Below are 26,944 nucleotides of genomic sequence, written 5' to 3' on the forward strand. Positions count from 1 at the left end.
TGCATTTCATTTTGGTGTGTGTGTGTGCTTGGTAAATATTTGTTAAATCAATGAATTATTGAGGAGGTGATGTTGTTGTCTAACTATAGTCCAGAGAAAAGGGTGACTATTAACTGTGACAAAGCAAGCATCATTGTCTTTGTCATTCTTCAACATTTAAGTGGTCAGGATCAAATAATTCCATATAACAAAGTCATTTTCCACAATTATCTCAAGATATATTTTGCAACTAATTCCTTCTGGCAGCTACAGCTGGATGCTGTGTCATTTCAGACGAGTCTGGGAGAATAACACTGAAGAATTTTCTTGACTCAGATTGAATGATGAGTAATCCTTGCTTTGGAAAAAATTCAATATATCTCTATTTTGTTTTCTCCACTGTGCTGTACAGTATGAGGTATATAACTGCTTCTGTTGCTGCTTGAGTATTCATTTTTATTTTGTTTGAAACGGATTTTTAAATTATTTATTAAATACTATGTAATTTAAATAATGCAGGCATAAATTATATAAATGGCATAATGTAGAGATTAATATACAATTTAAAGAGGATGAAAGTAATTTGTGCTTCTAAATATGCAAATATTTAAAAAGTATAACATTTCCTTTTTCAACTTTTGCTTTTCTATCCCTCTCCAGGGTAACAATTGGTAATTGTTGCAATATTTTTATGTGGGTATGGACAACACATACATTTGAATACATGCTTTTCCTATACATACTGTTCTTTAGCCTGCTTATTTTTACTTGTCACTTTATGGACATCTTCCTCTGTCAGTGCATATTTTCTTTGAGATGGTGGTGTATTTTATGATATGTGTGTGTCTTCATTTATTTAACTATCCCCCTCTTAGATTAGCTTTTTTTAAAAAAAAAATTTTCAAATAATACTTCATTGAACCTGTGGGATAAGCTGTAGATTTCTGTAAGAAAAATTCCTAAAGGTGAACAAATGGGACCTCCTACTTTTTACATTTTAATAGTACTGCCAAATTACCCTCCAAGTAAGTTGGCACCATTTACTACAAGATGGTATATTGGGACAGTGAAGCAGTTGGAGACTGAAGGCATGGGTTTGGGTCCCAGGTTGGCTTCTTACTTAGGGATCGCCTAGTAGAGGGGAAGTAATGTGTCTGTGTCTCAGTCCTCTCTATAACATTAGTACCTACCTTGACAGGTGGTTGTAAGAATTAAATATGTCAGCATAATTCAAGTTCTTGCAAAATGAACTAGCATGTTTCTATTACAGAGTGCTTTCTAGTGTTATGCACATACTACCTTCTATTATTAACACAAGCACCTTGTAAAAATTCCCAAGATACAGAAATTTGGGTTCTCAACCGATTGCTGCTTCAGAATGTTATCTTGAGGAGAATGCTGGCTTTGTCCATAGGTCTCCATGTAGACAGGTTTTTAGTTTCCCATGTGTGGACAAAAATACACATGAAGATCTTTAATTTTCATAATACTGTATTTTGCCATCTACAAGCCTGGTTTTTAGAATTACTATATCCGTAATAATATAATATAAATAAACTTTAAGTTGTTAGAGTATATAATCCTAATTTAATTATATTGGAACTTGGGAAGACTATCTACTTGGATTATTTTACATAATTATTCTCAGTTTTTATGTTTATATTTTTATGAGAGGTTCCATGACAAAATTTTATAACTGTCCTTTGCTTGCTTTTGTGACACTGTCATTGAAGATCTTGTTCATAACCCCAATGCCACTGTATGAATTTCCATAGGAGAAAATTCTCTTACTTAAGAAATACGAAAATCTTTATCAGCTCTGATAAGCTACTATTTCCTTCATTCAGTCCAAAGGAGTTTTCCCCTGCATTTTAGCTGCCATGAAATTAGTGTGATATAATAGATCAGCGTGGTAGCACCTTTATTACTGGGCATGATTTTTCAGTTTTCTCAGTTTTGAAATATTTCATTACATTTTTCTCCTTTAAAATACAGAAAGGGGCACCTGGGTGGCTAAGTGGGTTAAAGCCTCTGCCTTCTACTCAGGTCATGATCTCAGGGTCCTGGCATCGAGTCCCTCATCGGGCTCTCTGCTCAGCAGGGAGCCTGCTTCCCCCTCTCTCTCTGCCTACTTGTGATCTCTGTCTGTCAAGTAAATAAATAACATCTTTTAAAAAAATAGTACAGAAAAAAAAGTGCAGATTTTCTTAAGAAGGTGTGATAAAATAACACAGAAGTTATCTCCACTGTATTTTAAATGGAACATGAAATGATGAGATGTGACTTTGATGACAAGACACTGAAAGAACCTGCAGATATGAGGAGAAGGGCTGCTGATAATCGTGTGGAAGATCACAGGGACAGGGGAGTAATTGTCTAAGGATCTGACTACCGAGGTTCTAATCTTGGCTTTACTACTTTGTAGCTGTGTGACTTTGGGAGAATTAAATAAACCCCTTTGCACCTTAGTTACCTCATCTTGTCATAAAATGAGGGTGACAATAGTCCCTAAATGATAAGGAGGTTGCTGTGAGGATTAAGTGAGTTTATATACATGTTAGAATAATGCCTGATGCAGAGTCACTGCTGTGTGTTGGCTGTTGTTATTATAGAAAGAGATAGAAGAAAGTGTTTGAAATCACAGATTATTGAGCTTTATCTCCACTCTCAGGGAAATTCTAGAGCGTACTATTAAGCAGATGACTCTAAGCATTTAGATATGGAAGTAGTGATCCCTAGAAGGCATTATGGATTCTCTAAGTTAATTCCTGTCAAACTAAATTAATTTATTTTTGATAGGATTATTAGAGTTACATATCAGGAGGATGCTCCTGTTGGAGCTAAATTTCAGCCAGTCATTTGAAGTATAATTAAATGAATTTTTAGAAGATTGAAGATCTATAGCTGAGCGCATTGATTGGCTAATCGGGATGCATCTGAAGGAAGACTCTAGCAGCAGTCACACTGTTGGGGCTTTGTTTTCCATGGCTTTGTTCAGCTCTGTCCTGAGTAACTTGAAGGAAACATCAAATGTCAAATGTGCGGGTATCACAAAGTACAAAGGGAAACTGGACAGTCGAACAAGAGAATGATGATTCCAAAAGAACTTTATAAAGTAGGACAAACAACCTTCATTGAAAAAGGTGAAATTTGACTGAGATAAGTATTTTTCATATTTGCGGATACCACAAAGTTTACCTGGTACCTGGAATAAAAAGATACTTGGAAATGATAAGATTTCAGAGCCCATAAAAATGGACTGAAACAAACCCTAGTTGCATTGAACAAACATCCATTTACATCCAGTAAGTTTGGAAATCTATACCACAGAACTATGCATGTGATTTCAGAAATAAACGTTGAAAGTTCTGGAAGTTTTAGTTGGTTGACGGCCTGAGGACTGCTAAGAAAGAACGAGTGTCATACTAGTTTGTATTAACATAATTATATGAGTTAGAAAAGGGAGGTAATAGTTTTACTATATTATGTTTCATTCAAATTACGTTTAGAGTAATTATTAATGGTATTTAGCTAAATTCATTCAATTATCATAATCCTGAAAGCATGTATTTTACAAGTGATGTTGGCAAACTCAAGAATGTTCAAGGGGTGTTTTGTGAGACAGTGTCTGCAAACCATTTTATGTGAGGATTGATGGAAGCAACTGAGGATCCGTTAGCCTCGAGATGAAAGAAGACTAAGACCTTAATGGTGTATTCAAACAAGTGGCAGCATATCATGTGAATAAATGATTGGTCCCCATTTTGTAAATTCATATAACACAATCACTTTACCTTAAGCTTTCATGTTAGGAAAGTGCTTGTAATTTAATATTAAATAATTGTCACATTCAAAGGCAAAAACTAGGACTACATAGTAGAAATCATAGGAAAGCAAAATTTTTACTTGATGCACAGAGAAAGCTTTTTAATAATTAGTGGGTTTTAAATATAGTACACTGCCTGCAGATTTCTGTGGGAGAAGTATTTTTTCATTAAAGATATGTTTTACTTTCTAAAACAGTTTCATCTGTATCATCGTTTAAGTAGGTATTAATATTTTTCTTTTACCCTTTTTAGAATGTTGTAGAAATTCTGGATTTCTCTCACATTGTTTTTGCTTTCTGTTTTATATGTAATGACAAACTGTTTCAAAAGATTAGAAACTTAATGAGGTAGAACAAAATCCACAGGAAATTAGCAGTCACCTCTCAGTCCCATAGAACTTTATCTACAAATTCAGGTAATGATCACTCTGAACTGTTCTAGGCCTCACAAAGCCATTTTTCTATTCTCAGCTGTGCTCTGTTTTATGAGGCTGTGCAATTAAATTAATCTTATGGACAGATTTTTTTTGATGGGTATTCAATAATCCTCTATTATAATTGTTTGAAAGTTTGTCTTGAAGTGTATGTGGCTGGAAACAAGTTGTTACTGTTAATATTCTATATTTTTACTTGAATTGTAACACAAGTATAGCAGGATAATTTGTCCCTGTACTGTGCTTTTCTTTCTTGGTAACACAGCAGTGTCTAGAATAGTGCCATATGGTCTAACCCTCCTTGTTAAACACAGATAAAAAGACTGTTGGATGCTGAAACTAGGCACAGTGTGTGCGGGTTTACCTGTGAACCCTGAGTAGAAGTCTGGCCATGCTCAGGTGATGAGGGGTGGCAGGAGGAGACTCGCCGTATTCATACAAGCTGGAGTGCAGTTTACACAGGAAATTTCAGAGAGAGACTACATCTAATGCCCATCTTTCTTTCTTTCTTTCTTCTTTCTTTCTTTTTTTTTTTTTTTTTAAATAGCTCTCCTCATTTTCTAGGATGTGCTCAGAGGGGTCCCCGCCCCCAAGCCAACAGTGTTAACTAATGTTTATTAGCACATACTGCTCCAGGCAGTCATTTGGCGAATTGGAATAATAAGCACTTCACATTCATTATCTCATTTTGTCCTCACAGCATTTTTATAAACGAGGAAATGAGGAAACTGAGATCCAGGGAGGTTAAATATCTGAGCTAAGACAGCTAGTGAGTAGGGGCTCTTGGTTCATCTGATTGCAGCTCCCATAACCTCAGAGAGTGACTGGACACATCTCTTCAAATTAACTTGGCCTCTGTATTAGTCTGCTTGGTCATGCTGCAGCCTGGGGATGTGGACATGAATGGGGACCAAAGCCTTCAGTGTAGCAAGAATAGCATTAAGCAGATACTGCTAATTATCTATTTGACAGGTGCTACCAAGGGAAGGTACAGTTTAAACCATTATCTGAGAGTTCAAAGAAATATTTGATTGTTCTTAAGTGATAGATTGCTGAAGTGGGGATTATGAGGTAGATACTGTGTATAATATCTTGATTATAGACCTTTCATTTCTGCACAACCCCTGTGCTCAGGAGGAGAAGCAATTTAAAGCTAAATAGAAGAAGCAGAGTTCAGTGTCAGAAGGGCCAGACCCCCTCACTTACTGGCTGCTGGACCTCAGGGGCACTTGATCTTCCTGGAGGCTGCTGTTTCGGGGTGAAATAGTTTGATACCCTGATTCTCAAGGGTATCAAAACAAAATCCACATCTTTTAAGTCACACATTCATAAATACTATGGCAAAATATAATTTCCCCCATAAAATACATGCAGGTAGAATAGAAAAATTGTATTATGTTTAGACCCTTAACTAGCAGCCACATATTTTAGGAGCAGAGAACAGCCTAACTGAGCTGTAGATACCGGGCAGTCAGCAAAGTGCTGTCACTTTCTATGTGGTTGATTTCCTCGTCTGAATCCTGTCAGTGATCCCAATTCATGTTCCATCAGAATGACATGGACATTTGAGGTTTCTCAAGAATAGTGGAAGTAGTGAATGTTTAATATATGAATCCCTGAGTCTACTGTAATATGTGGAAAGCTCCTACAGACTTAGCACAGAATTGCCTAGCAAGTAGGAGCTATTCTTATTACATTTAAATTATCATCACCTATATTATCATGTATACAAGTCCTGTCCTTCCACATACTAGCTTTTGATCTTGAAACAATTACTTCAACTTTGTGCATCGCTGAGAAAGTTAATCCTGCCTCCTCAGTGCATCTCACCACATTGTTGTAAGGGTCAAATAAAATAATACATGTTGTATGAGAGCAAATAAACTGTGTTATGTGAAAGCACCCTTTAACCGTCCATAGCTATGTGATGGTTTATTGTTATAACCCTTAAGCCATTTGCCTAAGGCCTGAGACCTTAAAGAGGTAAGTATTTCAACAAACTGCCAGCCAGGACTAAGGGAAGACAAGCTGGTGTTAGAAAAAGGGAGGGAGCTGGGTGCTCACTTAGGATTCCACAAATGTAATCATATACCAGAGACGCGTTTTCAAATTGTGGAAATCTCTTCCTTTTGCATTCTAAGAAGTAAGCTCAGAAAATTTTGTTTAGGACCTGAAGGACCAAGATTTTACCCATTAGGTGAACATTGGTCCAGTATGTTTATCTTAGGGATACTGGAGATGACTTTTGTGTTTGAGAGACACCAGGGAAATCTGGAATGAGCCTTAAGGTGTTCGGAACCTTTTATTTATTAGATTAAAATGTTTGAACCTAAAACATAGAGGAATACATTCTTAGCTTGGCCGGTGCCCTAAATGATATGGCAAACCATCTCTGTTCTTAACTACATTACCATCCTTTCTTTGAAAGGCTTTTTGTTTTGTTTTGTTTTGTTATGTTATGTTTTTTTCCCCCGCCTTCTATTGGGACTTGTAGAAGTCTGGAGGAGGAGGTTTCTGGAATGAGTCTGTCTTGTCTCAAAGTAGCATAGTATGAGTCTAGATGTTTTTGAGATTGGTTCTGCGATAGTCTTATAAGTAGAGAAGGTGAAAGAAATCCAGTGGTGTATTTGGCAATTCTATACACGTGTTGAGGTCTTGTGAAAAATACAGGGGGCTCCATTGCTTAGGAAGGTGGCTGATTGTACACAAACGTTGTATCCCTTGCCATGGAAATCCCCCTTTTTGGAGAGCCACGTTAAATCTGAAACCTCCTGGGGAGTAGCACTGCAGAAGAAAGGAGGGAAAGGAAGATTGAAGGGACTTTAGTGCATCAGGCGGAAGCATGAAAGGTGCAAAACACAGCTCTTAGAGAGTGAGAGTAAAGTGGACTCACAAATAGGGCTTGAACACAGGAGGGTGATTTGTTTTTACAAAGAAAGGAAGGGCATTTTATGTAAAGATTAAGCACTGTGACAGACCGATTTGTGTAGAAGAGACATTGATATCTGGCCAGTGGTTCTAATTATAGTCTTCCCTTGGCAAGGCAGTGCTGATCCTTGTAGCTGTGGATACTCTTGGCGAAACTCGGCAGTTTTGGGGACTTGTTTTTGAGGAAATAAGTGACAAAGCAGCTTAATTTTTGGCAAATGATTTTTTTGAAAGGTACTAGATCAGTTTTTATCCAAAGTAAATAATATAGGAACGAGAAAGCACAGAAGTGTGGGAAAGGAGACCCAATTCACATTATTTGTAGAAAATATGATTCTGCATTTCTATACTGTTAGAACTATTAAGAATTCAATTAGCTGTTCATATAGAGAGTAATTATCACAATTCAATGCCTGTGTATGTCTTAGCAATAAAATGTGAAAATATTATATGAGAAAGTGTATTCATAGTTGCAACTGAAAATATAAACAACAAAATGCTTATTACTGTTTATGAAACAAAACTTAAACACATGGAACACTGTGTAAATTGCTTAAAAATTTAATTAGATGTCTCATTTAATTCCAATCTAAATTTCATCTGGAAATATAAAGTAGTGAACAATTAAAAATTTAAGAAGGAATAATGAGAGCAGTGGTCGATCCAGATAGTGAAGTGTATTATAATATTAGAGCAATTTAAAACAGTGTGGTGCCATTTCAGCAGTTGAATGAAAGATCAGGGGATCTTTCAGGACCCTGGATGAGCCCCAGGGACAGTGGTTTACAGTTCAATTTTTAGACACCCTGAAAATTCCCAGAAGTGCCTTTGGCGATTAGAGGGAAGAAGTATGGAGGCTCTACGCAGTCTCCTCTCCACCTTAACAAGGATAGCACTGTTTTTGTGCATTTTATATATTGGTTCCCACATTTATTTGGTTTCACATCCCAAAGAGTTTTCATTGCCCTAATATTAATATAGGGTAGAGAATGACTCACTAACCGTGACTGGCTTGTGAAACGAATTATAGTGGGGAATCTGGACTTATTTATAGGTGGTGAGGCTTAAGTCAGTGTTTCACCTTGCTACAGAATGATGAGTTATAGATGAATTAAGAAGTAAAACCATAAAAAATACTTGAAAAATATTTCTACAAATATTTTACTTTTATTATATTTTATTGTTTTATTTTATTATTAATTTTATTATAATCAAATAATTATTTGCCTGATAAAAGGAATCTCTAAACCTAGCACAGAAGTCAGAATGGAAAAAACTGATGGAGTTGTTCATGTGAAAATAGAAAACTTTACCTAAAATACCACCAAAAGAGCAACAAAAAATAAATAAATATCTACTGTTTATTTACAAAATAATAAATATTGTTTTACTATATGCAGAGATTTTTATACATTAATAAGGAAAACAGAAATATCCTGTGATAGCCCATTTGATATTCACTTGGAAAAAAAAACCAAACTTTGTCCTCATTAGTATTTACAGAAGTATGATTAGAATAACAAATGAGCCATTACTTTCAGACCTAATAAGGTGGCAAATACTACTAAAAGATAAGCTGAATCTTGACAAAATTGTGGTAAGAGAGGCAGGTGGATATAAATTGTTAAAATGGTTTTGGAAGCAGTTGGCAAGAGACGTGACAGAGTTCATATCCTCTGAGTAAATAACACTCTAAGAAAGTTAACGTTCAATATATTCTTTGTTCAATTTTAAAAACAATATAATGTCTATCTTCAGTGAAGTGTCAATCAGATGTCCATTTTGAAGAATTCATATTGCATAGAGAAAATTAAGATAGCTAACAATATATGCATATACTTTATATAATTATATTAACTGATATGTATGGATAGGAAAAACTAGAGGCAAAACACAAAGATTAGCAGTGGTTAATATTCTTGTTTTTAGGTTTATGGGTACATTTTGTTTTCTATGACATAGGTATGAGTTTGTGTTTTTCCAATTTTTACTCTCCAAAAATAAAGTCATTTTAAATGGTTATTATCCATGGAAAACTTTAGAATTTCATTTTTCATTTTGTTGCAATTAACATCATAATTGCCCAAGCCTGTTTCAACATGTTTTGATTTTCTGAAATATTTATTGGACCTATAAAATCTTACTGTGATAAAGAGTCTTAAAAATTGGGAGTTATCTTACTCTCTTCTGTGCTCTAATGCATCCTTGACCCCAGTTTCTAAAGAGGTAGGTACAAGATGGGAAACAAATCAGAGGAATGTGTTAAGATCAAAACAGGTATTACCTAACCATGAAAACATATCCGAATATTATTTGCATTGAAAATGTCAAGAAGGACCATTCGGAAAGTTTAATTTTGCAGGGCGTGTGGAACCGGTAACACCTCCTAGCCAAGAGAGTGTTGGGGCAAAGGGCAGTTCCTCAGTCCGGGGTTTGGGCCTGGTAGCATAGTGTGCTGTCTCACTCTGACTGTGGTTCGTGCCCGCTGTGGTGCTTGAGTATGGCTGCCCGTGCGTCTGATTCATGTCTACGCCATGTGTCGCATTATTTTGACGGTAATCAATGTTTTGTTCTGTGAAGGTAATCTCTCTCTCTTTTGTTCTGTTCATGTTCACACAGCTAGTTCAGTGAAGCTTGTTCACAACCAGGAACCTCTCCTTCTCTGTCTCCTTTCTCTGTCTTGCAGGAACTGAGGGTGGCTTCTGGTGTTTTGTGTGGCTTCATTTCCTTCCTGCCTCTCATCCACTTCATGATGTAATTCTTGGCACTTTTACTTCCTTTGTAGAGTAGGATGTGATGTCATAGAGAAGGGGACAGGGCTATCCAAATTCTCTCAATTGCTGGGAGGAGCTGCCCAGGTGTGCTGAGGGGCCTGTACTCAGGAAGAGAAACAGGGAATCCTCCACAGTGAGTAACCCCACTTTTGAGTGCACCCAAATTTCCGTTAAAACGTTGCCCAGTACGCTGGAGTTTCCTCTTCGGCCCTTTCTAGATTTAATCAGTTTGCCTTTTGGACATTCCCAGTTCAGCTCAATTTTCTTCCTTTCTCTCCCTTGCCCCCGCTCCCCCTCATTCTGCCATCCTGTGCCTCTCCCTGCCAGATTCCCTCTTCCTTGCTTGCTTACTTGTGTCTGTCTGTGTCTTTTGACCTTCTGCCCATATCTCTTATGAGAGACCATGAGTGTCCCCAGCATTGCCTGTCATTTGGGGTGATGCCCACCCTTTATATGGTCCATGCGCCCACAGCATCTCCTTTCAGTAATTCATAAGTACGCACCGTTCTACTTACAGTTCTCGCCTTTTTGTTTTCATGTCTATATCTTTCCCGCCTTTCTCTGTGATCTAATCTTCCCCCTTTTCAGCTCTAAGATGCAGTTTCCTTCTTGCCTTTTTTTTTTTTAGCCAATATTTTTACACATTAGTCCTCTTCCCTATACAGCTGTGCCTATGTTTCTTTCTCCCCCTTCCCAGTTTTCAGGTGAGCTCTCCAGTGGCCTCCTCTGTGAGGACCGCTTTCCTTCTTTCCTGTGGGCATACTTGTGCCATACCCTCTTTCTAGCGTAGCTCATATTGCTGGATGCTTTAAAGAACTTACCAACTATGGCTAAGGGACTGATCTGGACTGGGAAGAATGGGAACATTTTCTGGGAACTAGAGAGAGGGGAGAACAGGAAATGGGCCCCGATGGTGAAGGCTGGAATGGGGCAGGCTGTAAGTCACTGGAGAACCTTGACAAATAGAACCTTTGCCAGTGCTGGCTGCGATTTGACCATGAAAGTTAGGTGGGATCGCAGAACTATTTTGAACAGATTCAGAATCCTTTTCAATTTCTAGTTTTTTAAAATGACCCTGTTAATAATTATGATTGTTCTAGTAAATAATCATAAGTTAGAACTCTATAATGTGCAGAAGCTCTGTACAGCATCTTCAAGTAGGTGTTGTCTACCCTTGGAGGAAGTCATTGTAAGGATGCGTGTAGACTTGGGTCTCATACCTGGAGGTAGCCCCTGTCTATAGTCCGTGATGGTGAGCAGAGTGGACACTGTTGTTGATTGCCTTCCCTACATCCAATGAAATTCCTGGATAAATAAAGGAACTTGATTTCCAGGTCTGATGGTCTCATGCCTGTGGAAATAATGAGCCACGTCCCTTGCATTCCCCACACTTTGTTTAAAACAACTCCCTTGCACTCAAAAATAAGCAGGCCAGAAGGGGAGATAAAGAAAAATGGGACTCAGTTCATAAAACTGAGATGGGCTGAATGGGAAGAGGAAGGGGTTTACTTGAAATTAATTGAAAAAGGCAGAAGAAAGGAAACTGAGCTGAACTGGAACACACACTGTAATAACTTACTTGGGTTTTTGTATGCTTTTTTCTCCATTTTGGCCATGAAGGAATTTTTTCCCTCTCTCTCTCTCTCTCTCTCTCTCTCTCTCTTTTTTTTTTTTTTTTTAATACAAAAGAGGTTGATCAAATGTGAATCCAATGAAGGTATTTCTAACCAGCACTTTGTTCCCTGCTGTTGGTAGTGTCCAGGCTCAATGTTTCCAAGGTCCTGGAGATTTAGGAAACATTTTAATAGCCTGAAAATCTGTCTTTAACCATAAAATATTCACAATTTTTAATAAAGGAAATTACAAACATTTATTAACTTTGTTTTCAGGTTTGACATTTTTTCTTTTTTTCTTTTGTTTTTTTTTGTTTTGGTGTGTATGCCTTTGTGACCTTTTTTTGAAGAATGACCCCATGTTGCAGAAATTGCCATAAATGTCCAGAAAAGAATTGCATTCTCACTTTGGAAACCCAAACTGTGTGATGAAACCTTGTTTTGATATAACAGCCCCTTCCCCTTAAAAATTTTAAGGAAGCCTTGCATGATTCACACACATTTTTATTTTGTATGCTTCCATACAATAATCTAGGAATTTTATGTTTATTTTTATTTTTTAGGCACTAGAAAAACACCCCAATTCACCAATGACAGCGAAGCAGATATTGGAAGTCATTCAGAAAGAAGGGTTAAAAGAAACAAGGTCAGTATTCATATTTACATTTTCTGTTTTCATTGCCACTAATTGCAAAGCAGTAGATGTATCTAGATTTTGATATTGTAGTTGATTGTGGATTCAGTAATTACCTGCAAATTCTTCTGTGATTGCCAAATATTTGGATGACCCAAGATTTCCTTGTAACTGCTGTTGGCTTAATAAAATATATTAGACAGGTTAATATAGAATGTACTTTGTTAACAAAGAGCCTTGCTGCATGAATTAGCCCTTCATTGGAGTTACTCCTCTTTCTCTGTGTCTTGTAAGAGGAGCTTTTGTTTCTGAAAGTAAAGAGGAACACTTTTACAGGCTTAATAGATAGATCCCAGGTTATAAAGATTAGGTCACTCTGATAAAACTCAAAGTGCTAATAAACGTGGTTGAAAATTTAGTCGTCTTACATTTAGAAGTCCTCTGCTTGGAGTGTCATTACTCAGCTATTGAGCCTTTAAAAAATAACAATTTTATTGAGATATAATTCATATACCATAAAAGTCAAGCCTTTAAAAGGTATAATTCAGTGGTTTTTAGTATATTCACAGAGTTGTGCAGTCAACACCACTATCTAATTTCAGAACATTTTCATCACCCTGAACGAAAGTCCATCCCCCTTAAGCTGTCATTCCCCTTTCCCAACTCCTTCTACCCCCTGGTAACCATGATTCGACTTTTTGTGTCTGTGGATTTGACTGTTCTGGACATTTCATATAAGTGGAATTATACAATATGTAGCCTTTTGTGTCTAGCTTCTTTCACTTAGCAAAATGTTTTCAAGGTCCATCCTTGTTGTAGCATGAATCAGTATTTCATTCTTTTTTTTTTTTTGTTGTTGTTGCCAAATAATATTCCATTTTATGGATATGTACCCCATTTTGTTTATCTATGATGAGCCTTTATTTAGTAATTAATTTTACAGTTTTGGCTTAAGCCACCAGTTGAGTGCCATATTGATATTACACAGGGAGAAAAAAGTTTGTTACGAAATAAAATACATAGAGCTGTCACATGAGTGTGTAATCATCCATGTTACATAGAGCGAATTACTTTTGTAAGAAGTTATCTACCTGTAAGCCATTTGAACATACAGTAGTTGCAGCTTTGTGAAAATCAGAGCTGCAGAGCTATCTTTTGGGTGTTTTTACTGAGATAGAACTGCTGAGAGAAAGGAAAATCCTCCTGAGGCCAACTTGTCCTAAAAAAATCAGTATCATCTGTAACCCCTCTTACTGTAAAGGGTAGATAACATCAGCTTCTCGCTGTTTAAAATGCATCCTTTGTAAGTCTCATCCACAAACATCACGATTTAGAGGGGTGTAAGACATCTGGCTCAAATTTTCATCTATGTGTTGGAGGCTTTTTCTCCCTGTTCTGAAGACACAGCTTAAGATAATGTAGCTACACCATTTGGAAGAGTCGTGTCCCCAGCAAACTGGAGGCCACAATGGGGAGAGAAGCCACTGACAGAGCCTAACAGCTCTGGTAAGGGTGATCTTGTTCTCTGAAGCTAGATGTCAGCATGAAAAGTTAGGGAGCAAAATGGGAACCCCTGAAATTAATTTTCTCCTTGCTGCCTGTCGAAAACCCTGAAAATATTTATGCCATTTAGAAAGCACTGGAAATGTTTGTGCAGCAGCCAAAAGAAAAGAGGAGGTAAAAAAAAAAAAACAAAATCTAAGGATATCAACTCCTGTTGAATGTGGGCTCTGTGCCAGTGGAATCTGCCAATGTAGACATAAAAAGCATCTCCTGGAAGCAGACATTTGAAATTTGTTCATTACGATATTCTTCTCAACAAGAGTGACTGTGCTGCCATCACTTATGTACTCTGAGATATAAAATTCCTGTACCATGCCTCTGAACAGCATTTTAATTACACTTATTATTGTAACAGCATTATTTCCTATTTTTCAAAATGCTGGTCTTCCCGGAACGGTATATTAAAGGGCTTTACGCATATGTAGTTAACAAAACAAAACAAAACATGAAACAGCTTCTTTAAAGAATACTGAAGTGGAAAGAATTAACCTGCTATTTCTTGAATATAACCCTCTCTCTCTACCCCCTCCACCCAATTATTGTGTCCTTCCATAAGGAAAAAAACATGTTTGTTGTTACAAATACCGATGAGCCAGTATGGTAATATTGGATGTACCTGTGAGGAATTCACAAGTGGGATAAGAAAGGGAGCAGGCAAAGAAAGAGACCCTGGTTCTCCCTAAGTTCTATTCGGTAAAATCAGCTCTGCATCGAAGGACCTCAGACTACACATTTTCGTTTGTATTTCTTTCTGCTTTCTTTGAGTCCTCTCTCTCTTGCCAGTTGTGATCTGTTATTTATGGCCAGTGTGTCTGTGACCACTCTTCCCTTGCTTCCTGGTTTGCTTATGAGAATCATCTCTAAAACAGGAGTACACGCTTTGAGTGAGTTTTGGGCTTTGCTACCTGTCATGTAGGGTGTTACATTTTGCCACTTAATGTACTCTTTTGCTACCTTCCAAGTTCCTAAATGTTTTCCAAATATTTATGGTAGCAGAGTAAATGAAGTGTAACTGTATCCATTTTTCTTAAGTTACATTTAGAAATTCCACCATCATAAAGTCACACATGGCTGCTTAATTTCTAGGTATTTATTAATGATGTGTTTTCTAAGAAATTTGGGTTTTATGATATGCCTGATTGAATGGAGGGGGAGGGGAGTGCTTGTGAAAGCTGCTAAGGTGGCTGTCACCTGCTGGTGGTCTTGGTGGATGAGAGGTTATGGTAGTGGTCATCCCCCAAACAGTCCACCACTGTACCTAGCATTTCTAGAAAAGAGAAGATTGGGTCTTAATCCATCATCATTCTGAACCTGGATTTGAAGTTATACCATTTGTTTCAAGTTTCATTGGTGGAGGGTGGTCCTTCATTCTGTGTGGTGCTGACCTCACTGTCCTGTAATTTTGTCCTTGTTTGTCTACCTGCATCCGCCTGTGGGCTCTTTAAGAGCAGGGTATCTAAGACTCCTGGCACTCAGCAGATAGTTAATCAATATTTGTTGAGTAAATAATCTTCTTTCTCAAGATGTTAATTTTCTGGTGCTTAGTATTCTATTTGATGTTGGAATTTTCTTTTTAACATTATATGTTGTATTTTTCCATCCTATTTAATATTTTGTATGTTTTAAGCAAAAAGAACCTAACAGTTTTGTAGGAATCCCATTAAATATATGCAAGCTGATAATCTCTGGCAGATACCATGTGAGAAATTAAGGCTATTGTGCTATTGCCTGTTTTCAAACGCTCTAAGTGCCTCTGGTTTAAACTTGTAATTTGTAATAGAAAGCACACCAATAATTTTGGCAAAGCTGATACGAGTATTTGAAAGAGTTCAGTATATGTGATATTAATTTATTTGACTTTGATGAAATTCTTGACATTTTATGCTTTTTCTCTTTTCAAGTGACACTTTAAATTGCATACTTTTTATGTAGACATGATAAAAAGAGGACAGCTTTTCTATATCATGTTCTTTGTATCTTTTTCATGTTATCAATAAAAATGTGTAGTGTGTGATTAATTTCTATTTGGAAAAGATAGACTGAAAAAAGTACTTTCCATATGGTTTTTAAAAAGGTCAGAAGGACGTATGATTTTTGTTGAAAAAATAGTATCATGGCATGATTTCCTAGAGTTTTTAATGAAAACCTATTGGGCAGGTTTTTATTCCCTTCTGTATAATAACATAGAAGATTTTTATCAATATAATCTAAGTATTTGCTTTTCTGATTCTGAGTATTCGCAGGATTCGGTTACTTAGTGTTGATGAGTTGTGAACAATCGGTAAGACATAGCTGTTTGGGATGCTTTTCATATGATCAGGATCTTATCGTTCATCAAATAGCCATGCTGCTCGTATAGAGGGGATAAAAATATGTGTATTCCAGTCTGCTGCTTTTGTGGATGGATATTTGATATGCCTGTTTGGACTGCTTGACTAAATATTCCCCCTTCCTCAGGGAGTTAGGGTGCCACTGCAGAATATGGTCTTGTCCGCAGTAATTTCAGTACATGTACTGCCAAAGTGAGCACTTGTCTCCAGTAATTAGAAAGATGTTCATAGACAAAGAGAAGTAACTCCAGTTACCATGTTGGTTTGGATAACATTTGGGGTTGTCCTAATTCTGCCTTTCTGTTTTTGGTTTGCTTATTCAGAAGTTCTAATTCCTTTACAAAGAGAGGGATTTTTGATGCCCAAGGATACGTTTTTCTCTGCTCATGTAATTTTTAAAGAGATGCTTCCAAAGAAGTATGTGCTCTCACATAGGGACACCTCCAGGGGCAGCAAGGGCAAGCAAGCAGGCTTGCAGCACTTCCCGAGTGAGAGCAGAGCAGTCATTCCTCAGCGAGGGTAAAGTCTTTTGTGCTGGGCGTTATCATTACAAGATACCTGTCATTAAGGTAACATGAACCTTGATTTAGTTTTCACATTATTTGCTAATAGGCAAATAGTTCTATAGTAGAGATAAGGCAGTGGCAACCCCCCCCCCAACACCCCCCATACACAAAGCAATTTAAAAAACCTCTGTTGGCTTGGGGGCAGGGCAATATTTATGAGGTACATTTTTACAAGATTATAGATGTCTTACTTTACAAAAAATCTGTTAGATTTCATCAACTGTTTGCAGAGCAACAGCCTATAATTACGTATCACAGTAGGGACATTTGAAAAGATTTATAAACAGTCTCTGGCATGTTCAGTGTTACTCAGAATATGGATGTATTTTTGATTTTGCAGTGTGGTACATGCAATTGACAGCCCAAGATTTTGTAATTATTCTGGTATCAATGAGAACTTTTTTTTTTTTACCCCCACTGATAATTCTTAGAATAAATTTGTTTTTAGCTACTTGCCTTAAGGTTCTGCATGTTTTCTGTTTTGCAGTCCATGTTATGATATGCTGAAATTAGGATCTCTGCTTCTTACTGTGGTTTGTTAAAGATGTTGCATTTTTCTAGGGGGATAAATGTCAGAAAATTCTATTACCATGTATAGTGACAAACAATAAAATTTCTTGGCATTTCTCTTGGTGAGATTTACGTTTCTAATTAGTACTCTAGGAGATGATTCTTTCTCGCTGCTGAAATGTTTTGTCTAGAGATAAGAAAGAAACACAAATAATCTCTACTGCAAAATCAATTCTTATCTCCAGACTCCATGTTGGCATCCCTCCTTTCACACTGAAATGGTGGTCTCGTTTGTGCTGAGGCATTTTAGAATTACAGTGTGAACTTGCACTGCCACCCCTGCCATTGGCTAACATCTAATCCTCTCATTGTGTAAATGGTGGGCATGGTCAGCTACTTAGAAGGGGCAGATGAGGCAGTGGGGTTATTAAACAGAAAGACAGGACAATCTGCATTTATTTAGGCATGTGTGTAGCTGTGTGAATGTGAGTGTGTAAGCGAGCCTTGAGAATAATTTACCTCTTTGTTGATATAAAATTTTACTTGTCGTCATTACTTAGGTTAGAAGTCATTCCCAACTCCCCCCTCTGATGTCCCTGTGGCCAGTTGGTTCTTGGGTCGTGTTAGTTCTACTTCTTAATTACATCTTTCTTTGTATTCCTACTTCTTGCCATTCAGTCTTTGCATTTACAATTTTTTAACTAGATTACTGTAGTGTCTTCTTATCTGTTCTCTTTAAACCCAGTCTCCCCCATTTTAAATAAAGTTCTTTTCCCCCAAACAAACACTACCAGCTGTAGTAGGATTTCTTAACTGATAATCCACAATATTCCAGGGAATATATTGCACCTAGCGAACTATGAATCAATAGGTATTGTCCATTGTCTGTCTGGTGATAATTAGTTGAAACTGGGTGTGGAACTTTTTTCCTAGTCACATGATAACTTAAATAAATGCGTGCTATTCTGATAATGTAGGGTTTATGATGTAAATGATGAATGCATACATTATATCTTAAAGTTAGAAGGGATTTTGAATTTGCAGTCTGGTCATTTATGCATATATTTTGTTCTTCCCCAAAATCATCACTTAAAATGTCATTCATTGGCATTGTACATAATTAACTTGCTTTAAATTAAATGGTATAAAACTGGTTAAATAAGAATTCAGAAGTTATACGTGGATATCTCTAATTGTTTAAAAGTAACTTTGCAGTCTGTCACAAATCAAACTTTTTAAGCTGTATTTATTTATTTATTTATTTATTTTAGTTTCAGGTGTACAGCGTAGTGATTTGACAGTTCTGTACATTACTCATTGCTCACCATAAATGTAGTCACCATCTGTCACCATATGTTATTACAGTAATATTGACTGGATTCTCTATGCTGTACTTGTAATCTCCATGACTTATTTAGTTTAAAATGGCAAGTTTGTAACTCTAAATCCCATTCTCCCATTTCATCTGTACTTTTATTTTCCTAATTATGGTTATTTTTCTTTTTGTGAAAAAGTAATTCAGGATAATAAGATTATATATTCCTTTGGCAGCATTTCCTCAGTTAAAAAGTAATCATGTGAAACATTGCCCTACAAGGTAGGGTCCCAACTGCTGGCACCTCCTGATGAAACCGGATGTGGGCAGATTTGAAGCCTTAGTAGCCAAGCATCTGCTGTTGTAGTCACAGGTAGCTACTTGCCTTCTACTGTGACTTTTCCTGAGTTATCTTTTCATGATTTAGGAAAGTAGAAGTGGAGCCCCATGAGGCATTCATGAACTGTGTCATGGGTGTGCATGCAAACTCACACACGCAGCGTGTAATTACTACAGTGTTCCATAAGAGGCTAGAAGATTGGGTTGCCAGAAGAAGTAGCACTTGTCTGCTGGAATGCCTCATAACGATGTCATAATCTGGACTGGGACTTTTCCTAGTTCGCTGAGTGAACTCGTATTAATAGTGATTGGCTTAGTCTGCTCAGGCTGTCATAACCAACATAACCAAACACTGTAGACTGGGTGGCTTAGACAATAGAAATTTACTGTTGACCATTCTGTAGGCTAGTAGAAGTCCTAGGTCAAGGTCCAGCACAGTAGGTTTCTGGTGACAGCTCTCTGACTGCTTTGCAGATGGCCCCCTTTGCACTGTCTTCACATGTCCTCTCCTGGGTGTGTGCGTGCAGAGAGACAGAGGGTGGACTCTTTGCCATTTCTTCTTATAAGGACACTACTCCTATCAGATGGGGCCCCATCCTTATTAGACCTCATTCAACATTAATCACTTCCTTAGAGTCCCCATCTTCAAATACAGCCACGCTGGGGCCTATGCTTCATCATAGGAATTTGGGGGGCACAAAAATTCAGTTCATCATAGTGATTCAGAGTTTGGAACTTTAGATTGCCAGAGCTCATGGCATAACATTAGAATATTTCTAGGATGTGGGATATTTGATTAATCTTGGAGGGTGTTCACAACACTATGCTTAACCTTGTACTGTGCTTCTGTTTTTACATACTCTTAATGTGTATTTTCGTATGTTATTCTTAACATGTAAACCAGCAGAACACTCAGCTTAAGTTTTGTGTTCAAGTACAGTGTGTATATTCATATAACATAAATTGATTTGGATTTTATTTGAAGCCTTTGGTAAAAGTACCTGTGCTGACTGCGTGTAACCCTCAAAGCATCAATATTCACTAAAGAATGCAATTATAGCTAAGAAATGGCCATTTCTTAAAACATCTCTTTATTCTGTCAAGCTTTCTTTCTCCATTCTTCCAAATAATTGAACAAAAAAAGGTAATTTAGGTGATTTCAGCTTTATCAAGATCTAGGTATAATTTACTCCAGAAATACTGAGCACTCTATAAATATTTCAGTGCAGAAATAGAAGCAGAAATGGATATAAAATTACATTGTATGTGAGTCTAAGTATCCTATGCAGATGAAAACCTTTGGGAAGGAATAGGAATTAAACTGGGGTGATTTTATTTAATCTTTTTCTAAGTAGTATTTTTCTCTTTATCTCTTAATTTCATTGCTTGTGGTCTTAATTGCCACATGCCTGTGATTTTAGTTTTGCTCCATTGTTTTGAACTTGACAACATAATTCAAATGCAAAACAGTTGATATGCTGACATGGGGACTTCTTTTTATAGTTGATTTGTTTTCAGAAGAATGAAAATTATGACGTTTTGTTAAGCCAGGTTTTCTAAAAGCTATAGCATGTAATTCCTAAGAACAAGTCTTCGTTCCTTCAGGACAATTAAGGACTATTTATCTGGCAACTCCAGATATGCTTAGATGCAGAATCAAATTGATACTGTGGATTGGGATCCTGCCTGAAATTCGGGTGATTTCTATCAATATATTTTTTTTTAAAAAAAGAAGTTAAGATCTGTTGTTGTAGGTGCTGCGCAAGGCTTGGGCTCAGGCTCAGCCCTGTCTTCAGTCTGACCAGGTCTGTAGGTGAAAGGCCCTGTCTGGTCCCTGCTGATCAAGTTAGGGGAATCAGAGAAAAGACAAGAAAATTGTGGAGATGTCAGTATCATAACATGACGGTAATCAATTAGATACTTACTAAGTGCACTCAGTGTGCTTACTGTGTTAGATCCTGAGGTTTTGTGGAAGCTTTAAGGCATGTGTTCATTACATTAACATTTATGAAGCACATACTATGTTACTGAGAGGGTAGAGATCGCTGGAATAATGAATGAATAAAATGTAGTCCTTGCTTTTAAAGAATTTAACAACATGGTTCCAGACCATTTTTCTGTGTCATTTAATTAGGTCTTTTAATCTCTTCTCTCTGAAGCATGTCTTCTGCCTAGTGCATAATGATGAAAACATATATGTATAGCTAGTTTTATATAAATATAAATATACACACACACTTAGTTTTTAAATTTAGGGATTTCTAATTCTCTCTTGAATTCTTGATAAAATATGTGATATTCCAACATGTCAAACAGTATTGTCTTTCCACCACAAATATAAGACCATTACAGTAAAGAATTCACATCTTCAGATCCATTAATCTGTTTGACATAGGGCTGAGATACCATGCTTTATACAAATTAATGAGTAGGGGCTTGATGGTTAAAAGGATTCCTAATTTTTAAAAAATCATTTGCTTATATTAGACCCAATGCTGAAGACTTTACATGAATTACCTTTTTAAAAACTTTGTGGTGGGTCGATGATATTTTATAACCCATTTCTTAGTTAGGGTGATTGAAGCAGGTGCAGTTAGGTAACTTGAGACCATTCACCCAGCTAGCAAGTGGCAAATCTTGGATTTGATGTCTGATTCAGAACCAACTGCATTTAACCTTTTTAAAATATTTGTAGCCTGAGCCTAATAAAATTTTGATTAAGGGAAGTGTTGGTTATGTGATTCTATTAAGTAAATTATCTCCACCCCAAACATATCCCCTTTAGCAGCTTTTCAGGCTAATTGTTGAGTGTCTTATATATTACTTAGTGAGGTTAAAGTTGAGCCTATGGATAGGTGCGTTCATACTCTTTAAGTTTTTAGCCTAATTACAAATGGGATTGAAAGGTGAAAAAGACATTCATAATCTATTTAAATTTGGGGAATGCAAAGCCTCAGGTGAGTTTTTAACTCTTATGCTTGTCCAACAAGAAGGTGACTTCTTGTGAACATTTGGGCTTACAGACAGCAGCAAAGCATATTTGAATGCACCTTCATACTGTTTGTTTTAGAAGGTAATGCTGTGAGGACAGGAAGCACGCCTCAGGTAATGGGAGGATCAAAGGCTTCATAGGATTCTCACCATATCGTTGTTGGTATTGGATTTACAGATTGAAACTTGTTTCTGGGAAGCTTGCAAACTGTGACCAGTCAAAGCATAATTGCTAACAAAATGTAGATAATCCAAACAGTGATTTTAGAGGGGGGTAGTGCCTCCATTTGTGAAACAACCAAATGAAAATAGATGGGCCTGACTAAACCATGCTTAGATGGGGGAAGGGAAGGCTAAGTTACTAACATTGTTCTTTTAAGAGGTGCATCTAGGGGAAGAAAAGGAGGCCTGAATGAGAGAGTGAGTATGGTTTCAGAAGCAGCATTACTACCTTTTTGGGGGGAAATTATGGTAAGCAAAGAATGAGCAGATGTACTTTCCTGTCACTGGTAATCTGTATCCTGAGCAGTTACCCATCCTTCCTCATCTCATCCATCCATTGTATTTCCACTGGGAGGTATAAAAACACGACTCTTTACTTTTTTATTTTTATTTTTCATTTTTCAAAAGACAGATGTAAAATTTCCAAGCAGAGCACGTTCTCCTTTAGGCCACTATAGCTAACCTGAATTCATTACTTAGTTCTTTTCCAGCGTGTCCGCACGAAATACAACAATTTGTACGATGGTTATTTTTCAATTTGTTGCTTAATTTGTGTTTCTTGAAGGTGACCTGCTGGTTCTAGATACAGAAAAATGGCATTCATGAAGATTTGTTGGAAAAAGTTGTCGATGGTAGTAAAGTCTAAATGGCTCTAATCTTAAATTCTGAAGTATTAAGTTGAGCAGAGGTCACTTTGGAATTCCCCTAAACCTTCACCCTAAGAAGAAAAGTGCTAAAGCAGGAATATAGAAAGTATTATTTGGAATTACTCAGAACAGTTTTCACTGCTCACTTATCTTATCCAGCCCCAATATTAAAATGGCTAACTTGATTTTTCAAGTTAGAATTTATATAGTTTACTATTTTTAGTTCCCACCCTTTGGCTGCCACCTATAACTTAATTTTCAAAGTTTTATAAATTAGTTTGGATATGAGATACAATGGTATATTCTTCTTTTCTCACAAAAGAGTGATCAGGATTGTATAATGGTATCTGTAGAAATTTGAGTCGGAGCAGATAATTATCTAAATTTTAAATGTAGTCTCCTCCTCACTCAATTTTCAACCACCTGGTCACCTAAGCAATTTCCAGTCTTTTTAAGAAGAGTTTCTTGGGATAAAAGAATGGTGGGCTGAATGATTCCTAACAGCTAAAGAAGTAGACTTTGGAAAGTCAGGACTATTTTACACAAGGGGCCATTTTCTATTACTGTTACTATCCGACTCTAAGCAATGTTTTTGAGAATTTATTTGAAAGCAAGCTTCCTTTGGAACAATTATTTATTACATTGGGTTGCAATCTGAGATGGAGTTTAACTCAGTACTAGAACATTCTGTTTCTGGTAAGGACTTTGCAGATCATATAGTCCTCAACTTTTATTTTACGGATCAATAAGCCAATGCTTAGAGAAGATGAGTGGTCTGCGTAATAGAACTAGTAAATATCTGACTCATCTTCAAACTTAGATGAGGCTGATCAGTTCTGAATTTAAGAATGTGCAAAAGCCTAGTAGTAAGGGAAGGCAAGACCACATTAAAAAAAGAAGATAAATCTACTCTAAGGTACTGTTAGAAGGGACATGTCTTTCAATTGATTTTCCTGAAGTGATGGGTTTTCATTGATCCAGTCCCCCTCTGTTACCTGATTTTATGTGCCTCCAGTAGTACATATTTGTAACACCGTTGGCAGGAGTTAGGGGTGCGGGAGAGATTGTACTGTAATTTATACGTCAACTAGTGATCCAATGTTCTCGAATATGGCCTCAGTAGCCCCCTTGTTGCCATCAGGACCTTGCTCAAGGGACTTTGGGGAAAATGGGGGAAGAAGTTGCAACCACCCGTGTCCCTTCCTCTGTGGGCTGATGTAGCTAGCCAGTGAGCTCAGTAAAGCACAATGCCTTAGATCATTTTATTGACTATTCTTATTCCAGTTATTCTTTGGAATGCCTGCAATATGAGGTAACATGGGAAGGGAGGGTGAACAGATTTGCGTGCAGACAAGCTGATGCACACGGGTCATCCGGCAGCCGTTCTCCTCTGTTCATATTTCTGCCTGTGCTCTTGTAGCCTGCTTGCTTTCTTCATTCACACTCTGATCACGTATTTTTGTTGACTTATTAAATTTTCCTCTATTCACTATAAAAAATGGATAGCAATTAAATATTTAAATGTAATCACAATAAAACTGAGTGGACTGAGAAGTCCAATATGTAAATTGTCAACTTACAGCAGAAATCTGCTTTTCACTTATCGATTCTTTTTTCTGGCACGGATAACTCATTTCACTTTTCTCATAAATGGATCTTTAGTATATCAGTGTGGTATGGAATATATGTCATTATTTTATGGATTAAGTGAGGTTAAACAATATAATTTGGAGCTATCAAATTCTTATGAATTCATGATATGTTGTCTTATTCCTCACTTACAATATGATAGTATTGATTTCTGACCTTTCCTCTGCCTAGGGTGGTTATATAGATTAAAATTTAAAAATAGATTTGAAAGCCTTTTATAATTATATGTTGCTGACTATATTAAACCCTTTGCAATTAATTTAAATATGTTCAGGTTATTTTCATTAGGTTCTGAGAATTGAGATCCAAGAAATTACTTTGATTTTGCATTTACTTTATAGCATATCCTATTTATATAAGCTAGTGTATAATTTTGCATGCATATCATGAAGTGCCAGAATAAGTGACGAAACAAAATAAAAGTTAATTTCTCACATTATGTTTGGAAGGTAGGTAGTCCCAGGAATGAGGAGATAACTTTGCTACATCAGGCTATCCAGGGAGTCAGGGTCCTTCTGTCTTATCATTCCCATTATCCTTAGGATTCTGTCCTCATCCTGATGGTCTAACATGGCTTGCCACCAAATCCATGTTCCAAGAAGCAGCTGGAAGAAAGGACACGTGCCATCCCTTCATTGATACCTTCTGAAGGTGGAGTGTAATCGTTTTCCTCTTGTCCATTGGCCAGATATAGAGTTGCACTTAGCTAAACGGGCAGCTGGAGAATATAGTCTTTGTAGGGGGCATGTTCCCAGCTAGAAGAAAAGTCTTCACTATAGGGAAAGGTAGCTATTGAAGAGCAACTACCAGCCTCAGCTCTATCTGTTTTTAAATTAAATTTCATTCCTGGGCTTGGTATAGGTTAAATATGTATTATCATATTTGACATTTGAAAACATAATTACTTATTTACTTGACTTCATGAAAACCTTCCATATATTTTCAAGTCTCTCTAACTCTGCTCAGCCTGTAATGACCTTCACATTTCTTGTCCTCCACCCCCTACCTCCAAAGCCCAGTGCCAATGTCCTATACCATTTCCTCAGTAAAGAATTCTTTAATTCTAGCTCTAATTCATTATTTTATCCTTCCTATTCCATTATAACATAATATGTGTGTTCCTTTGTTGTAGCATCTAATAAACTCTCTCCGATTTTCTCTTGTTATAATAGGACTGCAATTTCCTTAATGGTAGAGTTCATGTCTCATTGATTTGTCTCTTCCCCATGGTGCCCTTCATGTAATAGGCTCATGATATTTTCTGATTGAGTGAATGGAAATTTTAATCCTCTATTTCTGCTTCTAGCATAATGTGTTATCCTGGATAAGTCACTCAGTCTTTTTTTTTTTTTTCTTTTAATCTTTCCAGTAAAATGGGGAGAAATTGCAACTCTTTATCTGCATCATAAGATTGTTATGAAAACAATATAATTTGGAAAATGTACTATCAATTGTAAGATATTTGATTAATGACATTTTTTTTTTGCTGCCTTATCAGGAATTTGGGGAAATTAATCAAGATTAAATAGATTTCAAGTCAAATTTATATTCTAAGATATTCCACAGTAGTGTTTTTTGCACATTGATGCCAAAAGGTTGTTTTAATAAGTATGCAATGTTATTTAATACCTAAGTTTTTATCTAAGATTTCTTAAATTAGAAAAGGGATTTTAGTTTTTGTTCTTAGCTCAGATGCAGTGATAAGATTGAAAACCATTGTAACTTGATTGAGCAGATCCTGAATTTTTTTTTTTAGACTGCTTTGTTAATTTTTAGAGAGAGAGAGCATACAGGCATGTGAGCAGGGGGAGGAGGAGGGGAAAAGGGAAAGAATGCCAAGCAGACTCCCTGCTTAGTGCAGAGCCAGATGCCAGGCTTGATCTCAAGAGCCTGAGATCGTGACCTGAACCAAAGTCAAGAACTGGACGCTTAACTAAGTAAGCCACCCACGTGCTCCGATCCTGAGTTGTTTTTAATACATCTGTCAATGTCAGTGTTGGAACGCTAGGATCAGGGATTTTCCCAATTTATAATATACCAACAAATAAATAATTTTCTAGTAAATGAGATGGTTTTGGGGGTGTCCTTTTTGTAACTGAGAAACTTTTTCTAGCTAGCTTTCATATTTGGGCCACTTCAGCCTTTAAAAAAATTTTTAAGATTTGTTTGTTTGAGAGACAACATAAATGTGCACAGTGGGGAGGGACAGAGGTGGAGGGAGAGAGAGTGTCAAGGAGACGGTGCTGAGTGCTGAGCCCCACAACAAGATTCGATCTCAAGACCCTGAGATCATGACCTGAGCTGAAATCAAGAGTTGAATGCTGAACTGACAGAGCTATCCAAGTGCCCCTGGGCCACTTTAGCCTTTTGAATGAATGATGTTGATGAGGTGTTTCCTCCTTTCCCCACCCTCCGGCCTTCTGTGTATTGACATGGAGTATCCTGACAGAACCTCCTGCTAATTACCTGACTGGTGTGTGTGGGGCTGGGGACGGGGGAATGTGTCTCAGAGTCCTGTGTATTTGTCCTATCATCCATATTCTGTTTGATATTTGATCATGAAGCTTCAAATATACAAAATGAAATTTTGGAGTATAGACTTCAATAATAATAATAAAAAAAC

At 36.9% G+C, this 26,944-nt stretch overlaps 1 protein-coding gene across 5 annotated transcripts in view; it reads left to right on the forward strand.

The window, feature by feature from the left end:
• ASXL3 (ASXL transcriptional regulator 3) overlaps nucleotides 1-26,944 on the forward strand; it is a 184,357-nt gene that overhangs the window by 19,889 nt on the left and 137,524 nt on the right. For 2 of the 5 annotated variants that reach the window (XM_004752339.3, XM_013056001.2), the window contains exon 1: nucleotides 12,117-12,200. Coding sequence is in view for 2 of the 5 variants with exons in the window: in XM_045065493.1 (XP_044921428.1) it covers nucleotides 12,118-12,200; nucleotides 22,775-22,777 (86 nt within the window). In the remaining 3 variants the exon portion in view is untranslated. Of the gene's footprint in view, nucleotides 1-9,948; nucleotides 10,075-12,116; nucleotides 12,201-22,774; nucleotides 22,778-26,944 lie in introns of those variants that run through there. The other 3 variants (XM_013055998.2, XM_045065493.1, XM_013056002.2) reach the window with 3 other exon arrangements.

Source organism: Mustela putorius, unplaced genomic scaffold (assembly GCF_011764305.1).
Source record: "Mustela putorius furo isolate JIRA1106 unplaced genomic scaffold, ASM1176430v1.1 tig00003858_pilon_pilon_pilon, whole genome shotgun sequence".
Taxonomy (NCBI): domain Eukaryota; kingdom Metazoa; phylum Chordata; class Mammalia; order Carnivora; family Mustelidae; genus Mustela; species Mustela putorius.